This window comes from Onychostoma macrolepis, chromosome 09, assembly GCF_012432095.1.
Source record: "Onychostoma macrolepis isolate SWU-2019 chromosome 09, ASM1243209v1, whole genome shotgun sequence".
In the NCBI taxonomy this organism is placed as follows: Eukaryota; Metazoa; Chordata; class Actinopteri; order Cypriniformes; family Cyprinidae; genus Onychostoma; species Onychostoma macrolepis.
This window is the reverse complement of record NC_081163.1, coordinates 29,323,817-29,341,198: the sequence shown is the minus strand read 5'-3', so window position 1 is coordinate 29,341,198 and position 17,382 is coordinate 29,323,817. Positions and strand designations below refer to the sequence as shown.

The following is a 17,382-nucleotide window of genomic DNA, read 5'->3' as shown; positions in this document are numbered from 1 at the left end:
CACTGTAACGTACTCCCAAAAGCCTGGATTGCTAGGAAAGTAATCATTGGTCAGTTTGATTCATATGATACCGATATGATTCTGCTTATAAAAGTTCATCAGTTTGTAGAGGAATGCAAACTCGCCTAATGATCGAGCAGCTCAACAGAAGGAAGAACGGGATTCTTCTTCGCGTATCACAGAAACGATCGCGATAAGCCACGATCAGAGATCAAGTGCTTACTAACATCATGTTAAATTCCCATAATCGGCGCCTATCAGCATGTATGTGCGGTTACAAAGGATCTCTCTGATGTGTATCGGAATAGAAAATGTGCAACAGACAGTACTGACCAGTTCTTCCCAGGCAGGGCTGCGAGTGTATTGGCAATCATCTTCCATATTCTCCTAGTCCCTGTGCTCAAGATCTCTCCGCGCACGCTTTCGGCTCAAATCAAGCGCTACTTTCACTCGTGTAACCGGGCATATGGTTTGAGTCTATTACACCGAGTGTTATTTCCCTTTCTCCACTCCTCCCTACTCTATCAGGGTCTCCCAGAGGCTGAGCCTCCTTCTCTCCACGTGATAAATGTCAAATCCCTATAAGGAATTGAAGCGCTATCCGTGACGTCACGGAACCTGCTTTTTACACATTATCCCATATTTTAAAGACTCAGTAACAATAACCATCACTAGAAAAACACGCTTTTATGATTGTTTAGAAAGACATGTTCATTTGTAGACCGTCACTTTAAAAGCAAGATACAAATAGTTTTATATTATGTGATCAAAGATGGCATGAATTGTAATAAAATCATTAAAATGTTCTAACGAGACAATTTATTTTATTTTATTTTATTTTATTTTATTTTATTTTATTTTATTTTATTTTATTTTATTTTATTATTTTATTTTATTCCAAATTGTCTGCGTGCTTGTTTATGGGTAAGTTTAGTCAATTCACTTACAACCAAACTACTTTACGGAAATCTTCGAGATTAGTTACACTAGCCTCAATTATTAGTTATTCTTTGAGTTGCTCCTGGAAATCAACGCTTCTGAAAAGATTTTGTAAGTTTGTTTCCCGTGGAGCCGTTCGATTGTTTAATAATCGGAACTCATGAAGCAGCAGCCCGTTCCACACGGAAGACGTATTAAATGGACGGTTTCTGTCCATCACCTAAATGCTTCCGTCTAGAGATGTCCACTGCTGGTGTAAACACTTATGACACGAGCATGATGAAATAACAGTGGATATATTAGCCGGTATGTTTGTAATTTAATAGCACTTTTCAAAGGGTCAGGATGCATTCGCGTATTTTATTCAAAGGCACAGCAGCAGCTGTTGCTGCGAGAAGGATTCGCTATATATTGGGACCCGTGGTGTCAAAAGAAGGTTGGAAGTGCAGCGCACATGAGGTCAAACTCCTCAACACCTCGTCAGGTACTGATTCCAGCACAGATAAAGTCTGTTTATCATATTCTTGGCTTTATAGATTGTTATTAAGCAGGTTTAGAGGTTAACCCGTCACTCAAAGTATTACATTATTCACTCACAGGTCAAAAATAGCCCACCAAGTTCCTTTTATTTTGTATTCTGTCTTCAGATATGTTTACATGCATCTTTAACGTTTCTGTAAATATTGACGTTTTAAAATAAATGCCTGCTCTGTTGACAAGGATTGTTTGTAAATGGATACTCCAAATATGAGATATGTTTGTTTGTTTATGTTCCATTTGCTTTGTTTTGCTATTTAATTGAAACATTTTTTTCTCTACAGGTGACACTGTGAAGATAGGCGAGATCTCATATGTGCTCAAATCTCCCAGAAATCCAGAACTTGTTCCAGTAAATCATAGTATGTGTCAGTTTTTATAATATGGCTACTCTGCTAGGACACCTGTGTGAACTTCAACTTCATACTGTACATCCATTAAAAGTCACCAAAAAACAAGCTGATTAAAAGTCATTGCAAATATGGCTCATAAATGTGACATTAGTTTTGAGACATTAGTTTTATTATTGCTAAACAAAACAATCAAACAAAAATGTCCAGATGTGTATGCAGGATGTTTAAAATAAATACACAAAACAATCAATTAACATGATTTAAAGATCATAAATATTAATTATTTATACGTATTAAGCAAACTAGTTGCAAATTGCTTTTTAGTAATCTGCCATTTAAAAAAATAATTCATAATTTAATTTTATTGTAATTGTATTGTTTTTAAATTTTATATATACAGTGCCCTCCAAAAGTATTGGAACAGTGAAGACAAAATTGTTCTGTCGGCTGTGGAGTCAAGACATTTACAAATATGATGAAAAGATGAATATGAGACAAAACTACAGAATGTCACATTTTATTATTAGGCGTTTCAACACATATATGTTTTACCAAGTAAAAAGAACAGCACTTTTAGAGTTAATCCCACTCATTGATGTGAGCATAAGTATTGGGACAGTTGAACATAAGGCAGATATAAAAGATTAAAAGCTATTAAAAAAGCTGTGACCCATAGACATCACCAGACTCTTGGTCTCATCCTTTGAAATACTTTTCCCAGCCTTTAATGCAGCCAATTCCAATTGTTGCTTGTTTTGGGTAGTTTCTGCCTTTACTCTCCTCTTCAGCTGGTGAAATTCATGTTCAATCGGATTTAAATCTGGAGATTGACTTGAGCAATCTAAGACTTTCCATTGCTTTGCCCTTATAAACTCCTTGACTGAACTGGCAGGTGTTTTGGGTCATTGTTCTGATGCAATATGAAGCACTTCCCAGCAAATCTGGTGGCATTTTCTTGAATATTGGTAGGCAAGATGGTTTTGTACTCTTCCAAATTCATTCTGCTACTGTCATCATACATTAAGTCATCAGTAAAGTTGAGAGGGTCTGTTCCAGAGGCAGCCATGCATGCCCATGCCATGACACCACCTCCACCATGCTTTACAGATGAGGCTGTATGCTTGGGATCATTGCAGTTCCTTTTTTCTCAACATTTTTGCTTTCCCATCATTTAGATAAAGCTTCATCTTTGTCTCATCGGTCCATGACTCTAATCTTGCCTTTCTATTTTTGGAGCTGGTCAGAGGTTTGCATCTTGCTGTGTAGCATCTGTAATTCTGTGTCAAAGTCTCCTGAGGACAGTAGATTGTCAGAGCATCACCCCAGCTTTCTGGAAGTTGTTGGTGATTTTACAGACATTCATTTAGGGTTCATTTTCACAGCTTTTATGATTTGTCTGTCATCAACTACTGTTGTTTTCTCAGCCGATCAGGTCGTTGTTGGTTGCTGGTGGTTTCCAAACTCTTGATTTCTCCATGCCCTTTGTTTTTGCTAGAGCTCTAACTGACTTCCTCTTTTCTTTTAGCATCCAAATTGCTTGCTTTTCTCTCAAAGTCAGCTCCCTCATCTTCATCCTGGTTTGTTTGTGTCATCGAATGCAAGATTCAGAATGCGGAAGTAATGGATATAACTGATACGACACATTCCCTGCTTTTAATATCTGAAGAATTAATGCAACAGGACACAGCTGATCACTTAGAAAGACCTGTGAGGCAACTGTTCCAATACTTATGCTCACATCAGATAGAGGGATGAAACTCTAAAAGTGCTGAACTTCTTAGCTGGTAAAACATCTATGTGTTGAATCACCCAATAATAAAATGTGACATTCTGTAGTTTTGTCTCATATTCATCTTTTAATCATATTTGTAAATGTCTTGACTCCACAGCCAACAGAGCAATTTTGTCTTTACTGTTCCAATACTTTTGGAGGGCACTGTATATTAGTGCTGTCAAATGATTGATCGCATCCAAAATAAAAGTTTTTGTTTACATAATATATGTGTGTGTTCTGTGTATATTTATTATGTATATATAAATGCACACACATACAGTATATACTTTGAAAATATTTACATGTATTTACATGTCTATATTCATATAATTTATATTATAAATAAATATATTTAATATATAACCATAACATATTTCTCTGAAATGTATACATGCATGTGTGTGTATTTATATATACATCATAAATATACACAAACACATATATATAAACAAACAACTTTTATTTTGAATGTGATTAATCGCGATTAATCGTTTGACAGCACTAATATATATATATATATAGAGAGAGAGAGAGAGAGTAAAAAAATATTTATTTATTTTCTACAGTGATGGAGGCTTTGCCACAAATGATCACCCAACACCTTCGTTGGATAATGCAGAAGGACCTTCTCGGACAGGACGTGTTTCTCATTGGTCCTCCTGGTCCTCTGCGCCGTTCAATTGCCATGCAGTACCTGGTAATTTCAAGCATTACCACCCCCAAACACCCCCCCACCACCACCCCATACTTGCTCAATTTGTGCAAAGTGTAACACTCAACTATATCCTTTATCGTCTTTGCTCTTTTTAATTTTTTTTTCTTGTTTGTTAGGAATTAACAAAGCGAGAGGTGGAATATGTTGCCCTGTCCAGAGATACTACTGAGACTGATCTCAAACAGCGCAGAGAGATCCGGTCTGGAACTGCCTTTTACATAGACCAGGCAAGTAGAGCTCTTTCACCTTTCACTCTTCTACAAAAAAAAAAAAAATAAGTACAAATAATTTTAAAATACATATTTAATTACTTTTTAGTTTATGCATTTTTATGCATCTTATTTTTGATTTAGTTATTTTATTATTTATAATATTTATTAAATTATTATTTATTTATTACTCAGTCATTTGGAATACTTGATTCTAATTGGTCTTTTTTTAACAGTGACTACTGAACTATTATTTGACTGTTTTCCCTTGTATTATATTATGATATATTGCATTTATTGGGAACAAAACTGTCTCCCGGCTCTACTTCAGCCATAGTGTGTCATTCCGTTCACCAAAGAGGCCATCCTTTACTCAGTCTCATGGTAAATGGAGATGAATTTCCACAGGATCTGTCAAATCCTCCTCCTTTCATCCGAAGTCAAGATGATCAGTTATGTCCACTTATTCAGCTTTGTCTTCCCAGGCATTCAATGATTAGCCACAGCTCCTCTGTTCTGCTTATATATCTAATGAAAGGTTCGCTCAGTGAGGAAATGGTGACATGTTACCCTGGAAACGGTCTCTGAGCCTGTTTAAGTGGTATAAGGGGTCATAACCTTTGCGATCAGAGTCTGTAGGTCCAGTGCTCCTGATTCTAAAGCAATTTGATAAAGAATTGTGCCTTAAGCAGATGGTGTATTAAATAGCTTTTGGCTAAGATTTAATGCACAGAGTCCAAGCTTATAGTGTTTCATCAGATTCCATCATTTGTGCTTGTTTTAGCTCTGTGGAGTGATGGATAGGCAGCAGACGTGGACGTCTTGTTTAAAGGTGGGCTGCGTGTGGGGGCTGGGTGTTAACTAGAGCAGCTCACAGCTCTCCTGGGTCCTGCGCTCATTTTCAGACCTATATAACAAGCTTTGTGTGTCAGGCAAACGACTCCCAGTTGACTAGCCTTTATGTGTGAATGGGAAATGTTTTAGACTGAATGATCAACTATTCATAGAGGTTTTCTCTGTTCAAAAGTCAATCCGATAGTGTCTAATTTAAGCAATTAGCTACAAGAGGCCATGCTGTATTGAGAATGTATAGCTGAAGAATGTTGTCTGCGCATCATTTACATTACAGCACAACCACAAATGGATTATTGCATTAATGGTTTCTACATATAATAAAATATTAAGGACAAACTATTTTATTAAACACATTCCTTAGAGACTTAAGAATGGCTTTGTCGATTTTTCTGCCGGTGATTTAATACCAACGTGCAACATCTTATTTGCATATCGACTAACGGAATATACCAAGCGCATCACAAATTAGCTTAGTCGCAAATAAAGAAATAAAGAAGCCACAGTATGTTGAAAAGAACCGGAGGCCAAAAATTATGGTTTGCTATAAGTTTTGATAGACCTGGTATTGTGTAACTCCTATTTGAGTGTTCCAAGTCGTCTTTTCCTGTACAGCACTTTGGTCAACCTTTTGGTTGTTTTAAGAAAGTCTTTTATTAATAACATGGCTTGGCAAATGATATATTTGTATAATGTGTTCTTCTGGCATTCCAAATAAATTAATATGTGTGGAAAAAAATCCTCCCCCTTCTACCACACACTCTCTGTTCTCAGCGATACCTCCTCCTAGCAACAATAATTGCAGCCATTTCGAGCTCAAAATAGTTTAAGACATGCTTTTTTTGGGTGTTAAATAATGGCACTAATGCCAGTAAGACGAGTGCAAATGTTAGTAAAACACGTTGCATGATTCATTTGAAGACTCTCCTCCCATAAGTTTTGAAAGAGAAGTAACATGTGGCGACCCATCCTCGGAATTTGTGCTCTGCATTTAACCCATCCAAGTGCACACACACAGTAGTGCACACACACCCGGGGAGCAGTTGAGGGTTCGGTGCCCTGCTCAAGGTTCTCACCTCAGTCGTGGAAGAGAGCGTTCACTCCCCCCACCTACAATCCCTGCTGGACCTGAGACTCGAACCCGCAACCTTAGGGTTACAAGTCAGACTCTCTATCCATTAGGCTACAACTGCCCGCTTGCGTCTGAAAGGGAGACCTACAAATGCATATTCAATAAGGTCAGGTGCAAAAATAACTGTGTCCACGCCTTTTCAGTGTTAATTCGTCACTGCTCGTCTTTAGTAAAACATGAAAATACAATTTTAACGCCAAAAGACGGTTTGCGCTGGCGCAAGCTGTTAGTAAAACTGTCCCTAAGTTTTTTATATTAGTTTATTTTAGTAGTTTTGTGCTTTTGTCATTTTATTACTTTTGGATACTAATTTTAATACTTCAACTTAAAACTTATTTTATTTCAGGTAATAAAAAATTCCAAAATTATTAATTTTTAAAAAATATTTAAATTTTATTTCTGCTATATTCCAATTAAAGGGTTAGTTCACCCAAAAATGAAAATTAGTCCATGTTTTACTCACTCTCAAGGCTTCCTGGCTCTTTCAAGCTCTATAATGGCATGGTGTTTTTGTTCAACAGTCCAAAAGCAGTCAAATAAAGCACACGCATCCATATTAAAACACGCATCACACTGCTCCAGGGGGTGAATAACTCTTGTAGCAAATTGATGCGTTTTTGTAAGACAAATATCCATATTTAAAACAAGACAAACACCTTTCTCTCACTTCCGCTAACTATCATAGGCAGAAGCCGCTCCGGCGGATGACGTAAGACGTATGCGTAGCGTAAACGTCGGTGATTAATGACAAAAGCAGAAGCGCGATGGAGAGAGAAAACAAAATGCCGGTCACGAATTAGAAGCACAAAATGAGGATTTGTAAAGAAACATGTCAGAGGATTTCAATACAAGCCAAGAGGAGACTGGCTTTCCTTTGCTAAAGTAAGGAAACTTTGCTCCTGTAAACAAACGTTGATTTTAGCGAGACTCGCATGCGCTGCGCCTACGTCCTATGTCATCCGCTGGAAAGGCAGTCTCTTGTGAACGCGCGTACGACAGATAGCGGAGGTTACACAAAACTGTTTATATTGTTTTAAATATGGATATTTTTCTTACAAAAACGCATCGATTCGCCACAAGAGTTATTCACCCCCCGGAGCCATGTGATGCGTGTTTTAATATGAATGCGTGCACTTTATTTGACTACTTTTGGACTGTTGAACAAAAACACCCACCCATGCCTGGATTTGTCTGAAAGAAGAAAGTCATTTACACTTAGGATGCCTTGAGGGTGAGTATAACATGGACTAATTTTCATTTTTGGGTGAACTAACCATTTAGCAAAAACTATTTTGAATAGTTCTAGTTTTAGTTAACAATAACAATGCTGAAACTCCAGTTTTGATTTAATGGAATATTAAAGCACAATCATTCTCCTGGTCCTTGACATGTATAGCTGTTACCATCTCATGTATTTTAGCACCTATCAGACCTGCCAGCTTTAAAATGCAACTATCCATTTCATAATTATACATGATATTACATTGTATGTTCTGCTCTTCATTATTCCACCACAGACCAAATGGGCATTATTTTGTCAAGGGAAAGTTACTTGTGGTCAAAAAAACTCTTTCCTGTTTGGCTTTTCTTTGTGTCCCTTCTTGGGGTCAAGCAGGTCAAAAGGCATTTAGCTCAGCTTTTTATAATTTGCTGTGTCATTGACAAACACACTGGTCTGAGGTTTTAACTAGTCTTTCTAGTCTGCGTCACAGGCATTTCTAGTAATTATGTGATTATGGTATTCAGATTGGATATGGGTCCTGAGCTAAATTTGGACCATCTGGTGACATATTTATAGGCCCTGTTCCCACACAATCAGGCATGTATTTACATGTTAACATAATTATATGGCAACTTGTTTTGTGGTCATTGGAGTAGCCCAAAATTTCCTGCCTTTGACGTCAATGCTGTTTGATTCTTTTACACATGTGTGCATGGCTGCATCTCCATAACAGACAAGATTTAGAGATTCAGACCACAAATGGGGCAAGATCTAAAAAAAAAACAGTATTTGTCAAGAATAGAAGTGAACTGCTCTGTGATGTGGGTGAAATGACAGATGAACACAGTACAGATAGGAAGTCCTCCTCAAGACAGAAAAATGTCACAGACAGTTTTTATGGTTCTTTGCTTGAGTTTTGATAGCCGTATGATGGCGCAGTTTAAGTATACTGTAGTCCAATGTTAATTGTGTGCATTAAATGATCAGGCAACAAATTATATTTTCAAGCTAATTTCACCACTTGTAGCAATATTTAGCCCCACAGATAATTATGGGTCAGTGGCAAATAACAGGTACCTAGGTCTTTAAAAGTTTCACATTCAGATTAATATTGGTTTCATATGGTTTGGGGAAAAAAAAACTTTTTCACTAAACAATTAAATTTAATATCAGTGTCACCATCAGGTAATAAAAATACTGAGATTGAGCACCTTAATCACTTTTTTCCAAAAAGTTTTTTTTTTTTTATATACTTATTTAATTTTGAATCATGAATATCATGATGTTTTTCTGGGTGTTATTTCATTTGACTTCTGAACTTTGGAATTTCCCCACATTTTATGGCTTTCTTGTCACCTGACAATAATTAGCTGCGTTTCCACTGTCGGGCCAAAAGCAGGCGTGCTAGTACGTGCCAGGGTCAGTCGCGTTTCCACTGTCACTTCCGGGGTTTGATTGTGCCTCGTCGGCCAACGGCCAGGGTTTTTGGCCCGACGAAAACCTTGGGCCAAAGCGGGCCAACTGGAGCTAGAGGAGTGGTTATGAACAAAGCTGGGGTTTCTCCGCGTCTGGAGAGTATCAGCGCTACGGATCATTTCATAAAGTTAACAGCTATTACTCTATACTTTTTTATTATGTCATTAATTACTCACCCTCATGTCGTTCCAAACCCGTAAGACCTTCGTTCATCTTCGGAACACAAATTAAGATATTTTTGATGAAATCGGAGCGCTATCTGACCATCAATACACAGCAACGCAACAGAAATGTTCCCAGGTCCAGAAACGTAGTAAATACATCGGTAAAACAGTCCATGTGAAATCAGTGGCTCAACAGTTTTGCAAAGCTACGAGAATACTTTTTTTTTTGTGCAAAGAAAACAAAAATAACAGTTTACTCAAGCATTCTTCTCCCCCAAGTTACGTCTTCCGCCATTTTTGCTGACCAAAAAGAACACAAAGGCTCATCTCACATTTGGCAAAAAAAATATCTTGATTATCCCCAAGACTTTTGGGCAAATAGTCTGTGGACTGATGAGACAAAAGTTTAACTTTTTGGAAGGTGCGTGTCCTGTTACATCTTGTGTAAAACCAACACAGCATTTCATAAAAAGAACAACATACCAACAGTCAAACGTGGTGGTGGTGGTAGCGTGATGGTCTGGGGCTGCTTTGCAGCTTCAGGACCTGGATGACTTGCCATAATTGATGGAACCATGAATTCTGCACTCTATCAGAAAATCCTGAAGGAGAATGTCCGGCCGTCAGTTTGTGACCTCAAGCTCAAGCGCACTTGGGTTATGCAGCAGGACAATGATCCCAAACACACCAGCAATTCCACCTCTGAATGGCTCAAGAAAAACAAAATTAAGGTTTTGAAGTGGCCAAATCAAAGTCCAGACTATATATACACATACAGGTGCATTTCAGAATTCACTTTCATAAATTCCAGATTCATTACATGTAAAGTAAAACAATTCAAAAGTTTTTTTGTTTGTTTGTTTTCATTTGATGATCAGAGCTTACAGCTCATGAAAGTAAAAAATCCAGTATCTCAAAATATTAGAATATTTACATTTGAGTTCCATTAGAGGACCATCCCTACAGTATAAATTCCGGGTATCTCTTGTTCTTTGAAACCACAATAATGGGGAAGATTGCTGACTTGGCAATGGTCCAGAAGACAATCATTGACACCCTCCACAAAGAGGGTAAGTCACAGAAGGTCATTACTGAAAGGGGTGGCTGTTCACAGAGAATTGTATCAAAGCATGTTAAATGCAAGTTGACTGGAAGGAAGAAATTGGGTAGGAAAAGGTGCACAAGCAAAAGGGATGACCACAAGCTTGAGAATACTGTCAAGCAAAGCCGATTCAAACACTTGGGAGAGCTTCACAAGGAGTGGACTAAAGCTGGATATATATACAGTCATGGCAAAAATATCGGCACCCTTGGTAAATATGATCAAAGAAGGCTAAAAAATCTTAACCTTTCATTGGATAATAAGAATTTAAAATGGGGGGAAATATCATTATGAAATAAATGTTTTTCTCAAATACACGTTGGACACAATTATTGTAGGGTTGTTCCGATTCCGAAACTAGTATCGGAAATTCCACCAATACCACAAAAAATCTGGCATCATATCGGCAAGTACTTTCTTAAACAAGACCTAGGCTGTATCCGAAATCGCCCCCTAAACTCTAGTGTGAAGGCGCACAACTCGCCGTCGCTTTGCTTTTTTCTCACACGCAAAGAGAGAGAGAGTGCGAGAGAGTCTTACATACCAAGCAGAATTGACACGCTACATGTAAACAATATTCTTTCTTGTATTGTTCTTTGCTGTCAAAAACAACGGAGTTCCTTTGGAATTCTTTAGCTTTTAAGAACTGATGGGTTCTCCGGTAGTAGGTGGAGCTAATGCGCAAACGACAATCTCATTGGCTGGCGCTCACCTATTATCATCCCTATTTTGATTTCAGCAAATCAGTTCAAGCAAATGCAGACAGCGTGATTAATATTCATGAATCCAGCAGCTCGTTAATCTTTAGTGCATTTCATATTGTTCTTAGTTGAATTCATAGTATGATTATCTTATCTTATTGATAGTTTTTTGCCCCCATCTTTTATAGAAACACTGAATGACCAAAAAAGCACCACCACCAGTCCTAAAGTTCAGTTAAAATGACTAATATGCATTCACACATGGTTACCAAGTTTTAATTCTAATTTTCCAAAAATTGTCCAAAAATTATATTTCTTTGTTTACTCACCAGACTAATATATATATATATATATACAGTATATGGTGAAGCACACCATAACATAATTGTATCAATTTATACAGGGCTAGTAGTACATACAGCTGTATAACCAGATACACACCCAGGTATCGGATCAGTACTCGGTATCGGCTGATACCCTGAGCCTAGGTATCGGTATCGGGAAGGGAAAAACACATTTCAAAAGTTTTTTTGTTTGTTTGTTTTCATTTTGATGATTAGAGTTTCCAGCTCATGAAAGTCAAAAATCCAGTATCTCAAAATATTAGAATATTTACATTTGAGTTTCATTAAATGAAAAGCTTGAGAATATCCTAATAGATATCAGTCTCTCTATCCTAATATCTTGTAACTATATGACTGTATGACTTGTAACCCGAAGGTCATGGGTTCGAATCTCAGGTCCGGCAGGGATTGTAGGTGGGGGGAGTGAATAACCAGCGCTCTCTCCACCCTCAATACCACGACTGAGGTGAGACCCTTGAGCAAGGCACTGAACCCCCAACTGCTCCCCAGGCGCCGCAACATTGGCTGCCGACTGCTCCGGGTGTGTGTTCACAGTGTATGTGTGTGTGTGTGTTCATTACTGCACTTGGATGGGTTAAATGCAGAGCACAAATTCCGAGTATGGGTCACTACACTTCACTTCACTTCATTATGAACATTAAATTATCCAGCCATGGCTTCCTGTTTCACCGCAAATATAAATAGGAGGGAAAACAAAGCCCAAATTCCCTTAATCATCCATCACAACGAGAAAAACCAAAGAATATATTTCTGATGTGCCGCAAAAGATAATTGAGCTTCACAAATTAGTGAAGTGGCTTTAAGAAAAGAGCTAGAGCAGTGAAAATTCCCATTTCCATCATCAGGGCAATAATTAAGAATTTCCAATCAACATAAAATGTTACGAAACTACCTGGAAGAGTAGTGCACGGTGAGAAGGAGAGTTTGAGTTGCTAAAGACTCTCCAAGGACCACAGCTGGAGAATTGCAGAAAATAGTTGAGTCTTGGGGTCAGAAAACCTTAAAAAAAAAAAAAAAATAGGTCAAACAGCACCTATATCACCACATATTGTTTGGGAGGGTTTCAAGAAAAATTATCCTAGCTCATCCAAAAACAAACTCAAGCATATTCAGTTATCAGACATGACTGGAACTTCAAATGGGACTGGCTTCTATGGTCAGATGAAACTAAAAAAAATGAGCTTTTTAGCAGCAAACACTCAAGATGGGTTTGATGAACACAGGGATAAAAAGTACCCTATGTGTATTATGAAATATAATGCTGTATTTTTGATGATGTGGGCCTATATTTCTGCTGGAGGTCCTGGACATCTTGTTTAGACACGTGGCATCATGGATTCTATCAAATACCAACAGATAAAAAATAATCAATAAGTAACTGACTCTGTTAGAAATCTTATAATGGGCCATGTTTGGATCTTCCAACCGTACAATAATCCAAACACAAACCTCAAAAACAACACAAAAATGGGTCACTGAGCACAAAACCAAGTTTCTGCTGGCCATTCCAGTCCTCTGACCTGAAGCCTATAGAAAATGAGTGGGGTGAGCTGAAGAGAAGGAGCACCAACATGGAGCTGGGAATCTAAAGGGTCTGGAGTGATTCTGGATGAAGGAATGGTCTCTGATCTCTTGTCAGGTGTTCTCTAACCTCATCAGGCATTATAGGAGAAAATTTAGATGGCAAATGGAGGTTTCAAAAAGTATCGAATAAAAGGGTGCCGTTAATTGTGGCCAATGTGTATTAGAGAATAACATTTATTTCATAATGAGATTTTCCCCCATTTTAAATTCTTATTATCCAATGAAAGGTTAGAATGTTTTTTTTTTTTAAATAAAAGATCAAAAGGATTAACAATGCAGATTCATTTTCACAGCCTCCTTTGATCATATTTACCAAGGGTGCCTATAATTTTGGCCATGACTGTATATTTAAATATATATATATATATATATATATATATATATATATATATATATATATATTTATTTATTTATTTATATATACAGTCATGGCCAAAATATCGGCACCATGACTGTATATATAAATAAATAAATAAATAAATAAATATATATATATATATATATATATATATATATATATATATATCAGTATATCATTACAATATATATATATATATATATATATATCAGTGTATCATTCTTGAAGCATCTTGGAGGTGATGTCACAGTTCTTCTGGATTTAGTCTGTCTCAGTTTGTTCTGTTTCTTCATGTCATTCCAGACAGACTGGATGATGATGAGATCAGGGCCCGTATTTATCAAACTTCTCAAAGAGCCATTTTAGTCTTAAGTGCTGAGAATTCATGAAATTTACTCCTCCTTTCAAACTTAAGTGTAAAAGCAAGTTATCAAATTTCTTAAAGCTAAGAATCACTCTTACTCTCTCGGTTATTTAAGACAGCTCGAGAGGTCTCTCAAGTGGTTAGGAGTTGCCAGTAGGGGCTTGTGATGGCGCTGAGGAGACAGAGACATGCACAAATCTTTCAGGAGAGGAAGAATGTTCTTGAAATGTTTGACGACAAGCAATTAATCAAACGGTTACATTTCCTCAGTTATTCAAAATGAGCAAAGAACATTTACATTACCAAAGAACATCATAACTGACTTCAGTCTAGCACGAGTATTATATGCTCTTTAAAAGCACTCCCATTATAATCATATTATATTTTTGACGGATAATAATTAATCGTCTTGCTGTCGTCAAAGGCATCAGCAACAGGCGATATCTCTGACTATCGTCGACACACAATAATATTATCGATCAGCCTAACCCTAAATTGAACGATGACACTTCGTTACCTTGCCATATTCTTTTGAAAATTATTTATTGTCAAATGTGTGTTGAATGTAATCTCCTGTTAGGAATTTAACCATTCAATGTGAATTTATTTGAGAATATTCTTAATTAAGGAAATCTATTCAGTGATTGTCATCCAAAATCCCGTTTGTGGCACAGCAAAGTGTCGTGAATCATCTCGAAGACTGACACTTAAGATTTAGTCCTACACTTCGCTTAAATTATGACTGAGATGATTAATAACTAACTTTTAAGCGCAGCTTTGAGCCAAGAATTTTTTTTACAATTCTTAGCAGTGTTCTTGAGAGTAATTCTTAGAGGCTTGATAAATACAGGCCCAGATTCTCAAAGATTTGAGCCTTTCTTACCACACACACACAAAAATAAAATATATATATATATATATATATATATATATATATATATATATATATATATATATATATATATATATATATAGCCCTTATGCCAGCTGTGATATTTTGTGACAAAAAGTTGCTTCTCAAATAGTCCTTGACAGTGTTGTGCTCTAGAATAGTGACATGAAGGTTGTTGCACCATAGAGTTAGACTGAGCTTGTGTCCCTGCCCTTATTCTGCACATTGTGTTGTCATCTAAGCCCTGTTCTAATAACCCATAACCCAAATATCATATTCAGAATCGGCTCACTTCCTGCAAGGTGCTTCAACATGCTCCTGTCCTTTCTGTCTCCTTCAGTGTGCTGTCCGAGCTGCAACTGAGGGTCGGATTCTGGTGTTGGAGGGGCTGGAGAAGGCAGAGAGGAACGTGTTGCCAGTTCTCAATAACCTGCTGGAGAATCGAGAGATGCAGCTGGAAGATGGACGCTTTCTCATGTCAGCACAGCGCTACGACAAACTCCTGGAGGTGAGGACAACCATGCTGTATCTACAGCCCTCCCTGTGGTTACAGAAGCAGACTGACCAGTCAGAGATCTGGCCTTTAACTCATGCTTTTTGGCACTGTTTATACCTGCTATTAAGATGCATTTTGACCAATCGGATCACAGATAGACGAGGTAGACACATTCCCGTTCACACCTGGTGTTTTTTTTTCCCAAAATATATTTATTTGCATTTGTTGTAAATACAGACCAATAGATTTAAAAAAAACAACAACACATACATAAGTAAGAGAACCTTACAAAACACCAAAATCCACGCCCTCCCACCCCGCCAAAAGGGGGAAAAACATCTCTTACCTATACCTTTCCGTACACCACCATTCACAGCCATCCATTTTACAATTTAACTGTTACCTTTTCTGGGTTATTAGTAGAGGTCGACCGATAGTGGATTTTACGGATACCGATAGCTAGGTTGGACCACACTGGACGATACCGATTAATCAGCCGATAGTTTTCAAAATAGATACTGAAAGAGAGCTAGTGCTTTACTATTTAAAAAAAAAAAAAGCAACAACAGTACTGAACCATACTTTGTAAATGAATAAAAAATATTAATATTATTTACTATATTGATCATTAAAGTTATTTCATAGTTTGCTAATGTTAAAAGAAGAAACTTTAAAATTTAAAAATGTAGCCTATTAGTAGCTAATAGTGAATGTTGAAATGAACAAACTCTAACAAGGAACAATACTTCTACAGTTTTCATTAATGCTACGAATGGACTCTTATTGTTAAATGTTACCATTTAATTTCAACAGCCATGCTTAAAGATGACCATCTTTAAATATCTACACAAGGCCATAGCATTAAAATTACATACATATGGATATTGTATGTGTACTCACACACTTTATTTGCTTTTATTTTTTAACACTTGATAATTATCTAATCAAAAAAAAAAAAAAAGAAAAAGTTAGTCACACACCGGGCAAAAGCGCAGCGCTGCGTCTAGGAGAACTCAGAGGTATCACACACACACACCAGACGCTTTGCGTTCAAATCAAGTAGCGGTCTAAAACAATTTATTTAATCACCAAACGGACATAAGTTTGCTTCAAGAATGAACAAAGTGGCATAAATGAGTTTGAAGTTCGGTGTTTAAAAAAACAGAGCAAGCGGAAAGAGAGAGCGCGATCTGTATTACAGCTCTCTATATGAAGCATACAGACTTTATTAGAGCCACAGAAAGACAAACGTTTTGCTGAAAAATGCACAATACATAATTTATAGCCTAGGGTGAAGTCATTATACATTCACAATGATTTGGGACAAATATAATGTAATTTAATAGAAAACTATGTGAATGGCGCTCGGCAGGCTTTTCTGTCGGCTGTATTTAAATGCGAGTCTGGAGTTTACCGCTCTGTGCAGCGCGCAGTGTCACATGTCAAAATAAACAACAGGTGCTGTCAGTGATTTCCGCCTCTAGAGGCCGCTCTCGTACTGTATAATGCCAGCGGACCCTTCTCAGCCACTCCAGCAACGGTTGCAAACCAGAAAACTATCGGCATGGATTTTTGCCGATAATCGGCAAAACCGATGAATCGGTCGACCTCTAGTTATTAGTTATTTTGGTACAGAAATCCCATTATATAGTGGAGATACCCAATACAAAAGAGATGAGTGTTGTATATCAGTCGTCCCCTGTTGTCAAGTCCTCTTGGTTACAATAGCGTAAAAAAGGAGTCCAAATATTGTAGAAGTCTTTAAGTTTTCCTTTAACTGCATAAGTCAGCTTTTCCATGGCGAGGTTGTTAGTCATTTCTTTTATCCAAAGGATAGAGGAAGGACCTTGTATCTCCTTCCATTTTAAAGCAATAGCCCGCTTGGCCTGAAGCAAACTAAAGTCAATTAGTTTGCGTTTATTAGTGTTCACCACAAAATTTACTGAGTATATATGAAATAAACAGAATTTGGGATCACAAGGAACATTTTCTTCAGTCAATTTACCAATCATAACAAGAATATTTTTCAAGAGTGTTTTTTGATACACTCCCACATACAATTAGGGGTCGACCGATATGTGTTTTTCAGGGCCGATGTCGATACCGACTATTACGGACCAAGTAGACCGATAACCGATATTTTGAAC

The 17,382-nt window shown here is 37.2% G+C and overlaps 2 protein-coding genes across 8 annotated transcripts in view; one reads left to right on the top strand and one right to left on the bottom strand.

Annotated features, from left to right (window-relative positions):
• Nucleotides 1–564, bottom strand: part of dgkh (diacylglycerol kinase, eta) — an 81,730-nt gene extending 81,166 nt beyond the window's left edge. For 2 of the 3 annotated variants that reach the window (XM_058786966.1, XM_058786968.1), the window contains exon 1: nucleotides 334–564. In XM_058786966.1, the coding sequence (XP_058642949.1) occupies nucleotides 334–381 (48 nt within the window). In that variant the 5' untranslated portion in view covers nucleotides 382–564. The remainder of the gene's footprint in view (nucleotides 1–333) is intronic. The other variant, XM_058786971.1, reaches the window with a different exon arrangement.
• Nucleotides 565–1,117: 553 nt separating this feature from the next.
• vwa8 (von Willebrand factor A domain containing 8) overlaps nucleotides 1,118–17,382 on the top strand; it is a 126,786-nt gene continuing 110,521 nt past the window's right edge. For 4 of the 5 annotated variants that reach the window (XR_009272791.1, XR_009272792.1, XR_009272790.1 and 1 more), the window contains exons 1-5: nucleotides 1,119–1,423; nucleotides 1,761–1,838; nucleotides 4,170–4,300; nucleotides 4,435–4,545; nucleotides 15,080–15,247. Coding sequence is in view for 2 of the 5 variants with exons in the window: in XM_058786841.1 (XP_058642824.1) it covers nucleotides 1,285–1,423; nucleotides 1,761–1,838; nucleotides 4,170–4,300; nucleotides 4,435–4,545; nucleotides 15,080–15,247 (627 nt within the window). In the remaining 3 variants the exon portion in view is untranslated. Of the gene's footprint in view, nucleotides 1,424–1,760; nucleotides 1,839–4,169; nucleotides 4,301–4,434; nucleotides 4,546–15,079; nucleotides 15,248–17,382 lie in introns of all 5 variants that reach the window. The other variant, XM_058786844.1, reaches the window with a different exon arrangement.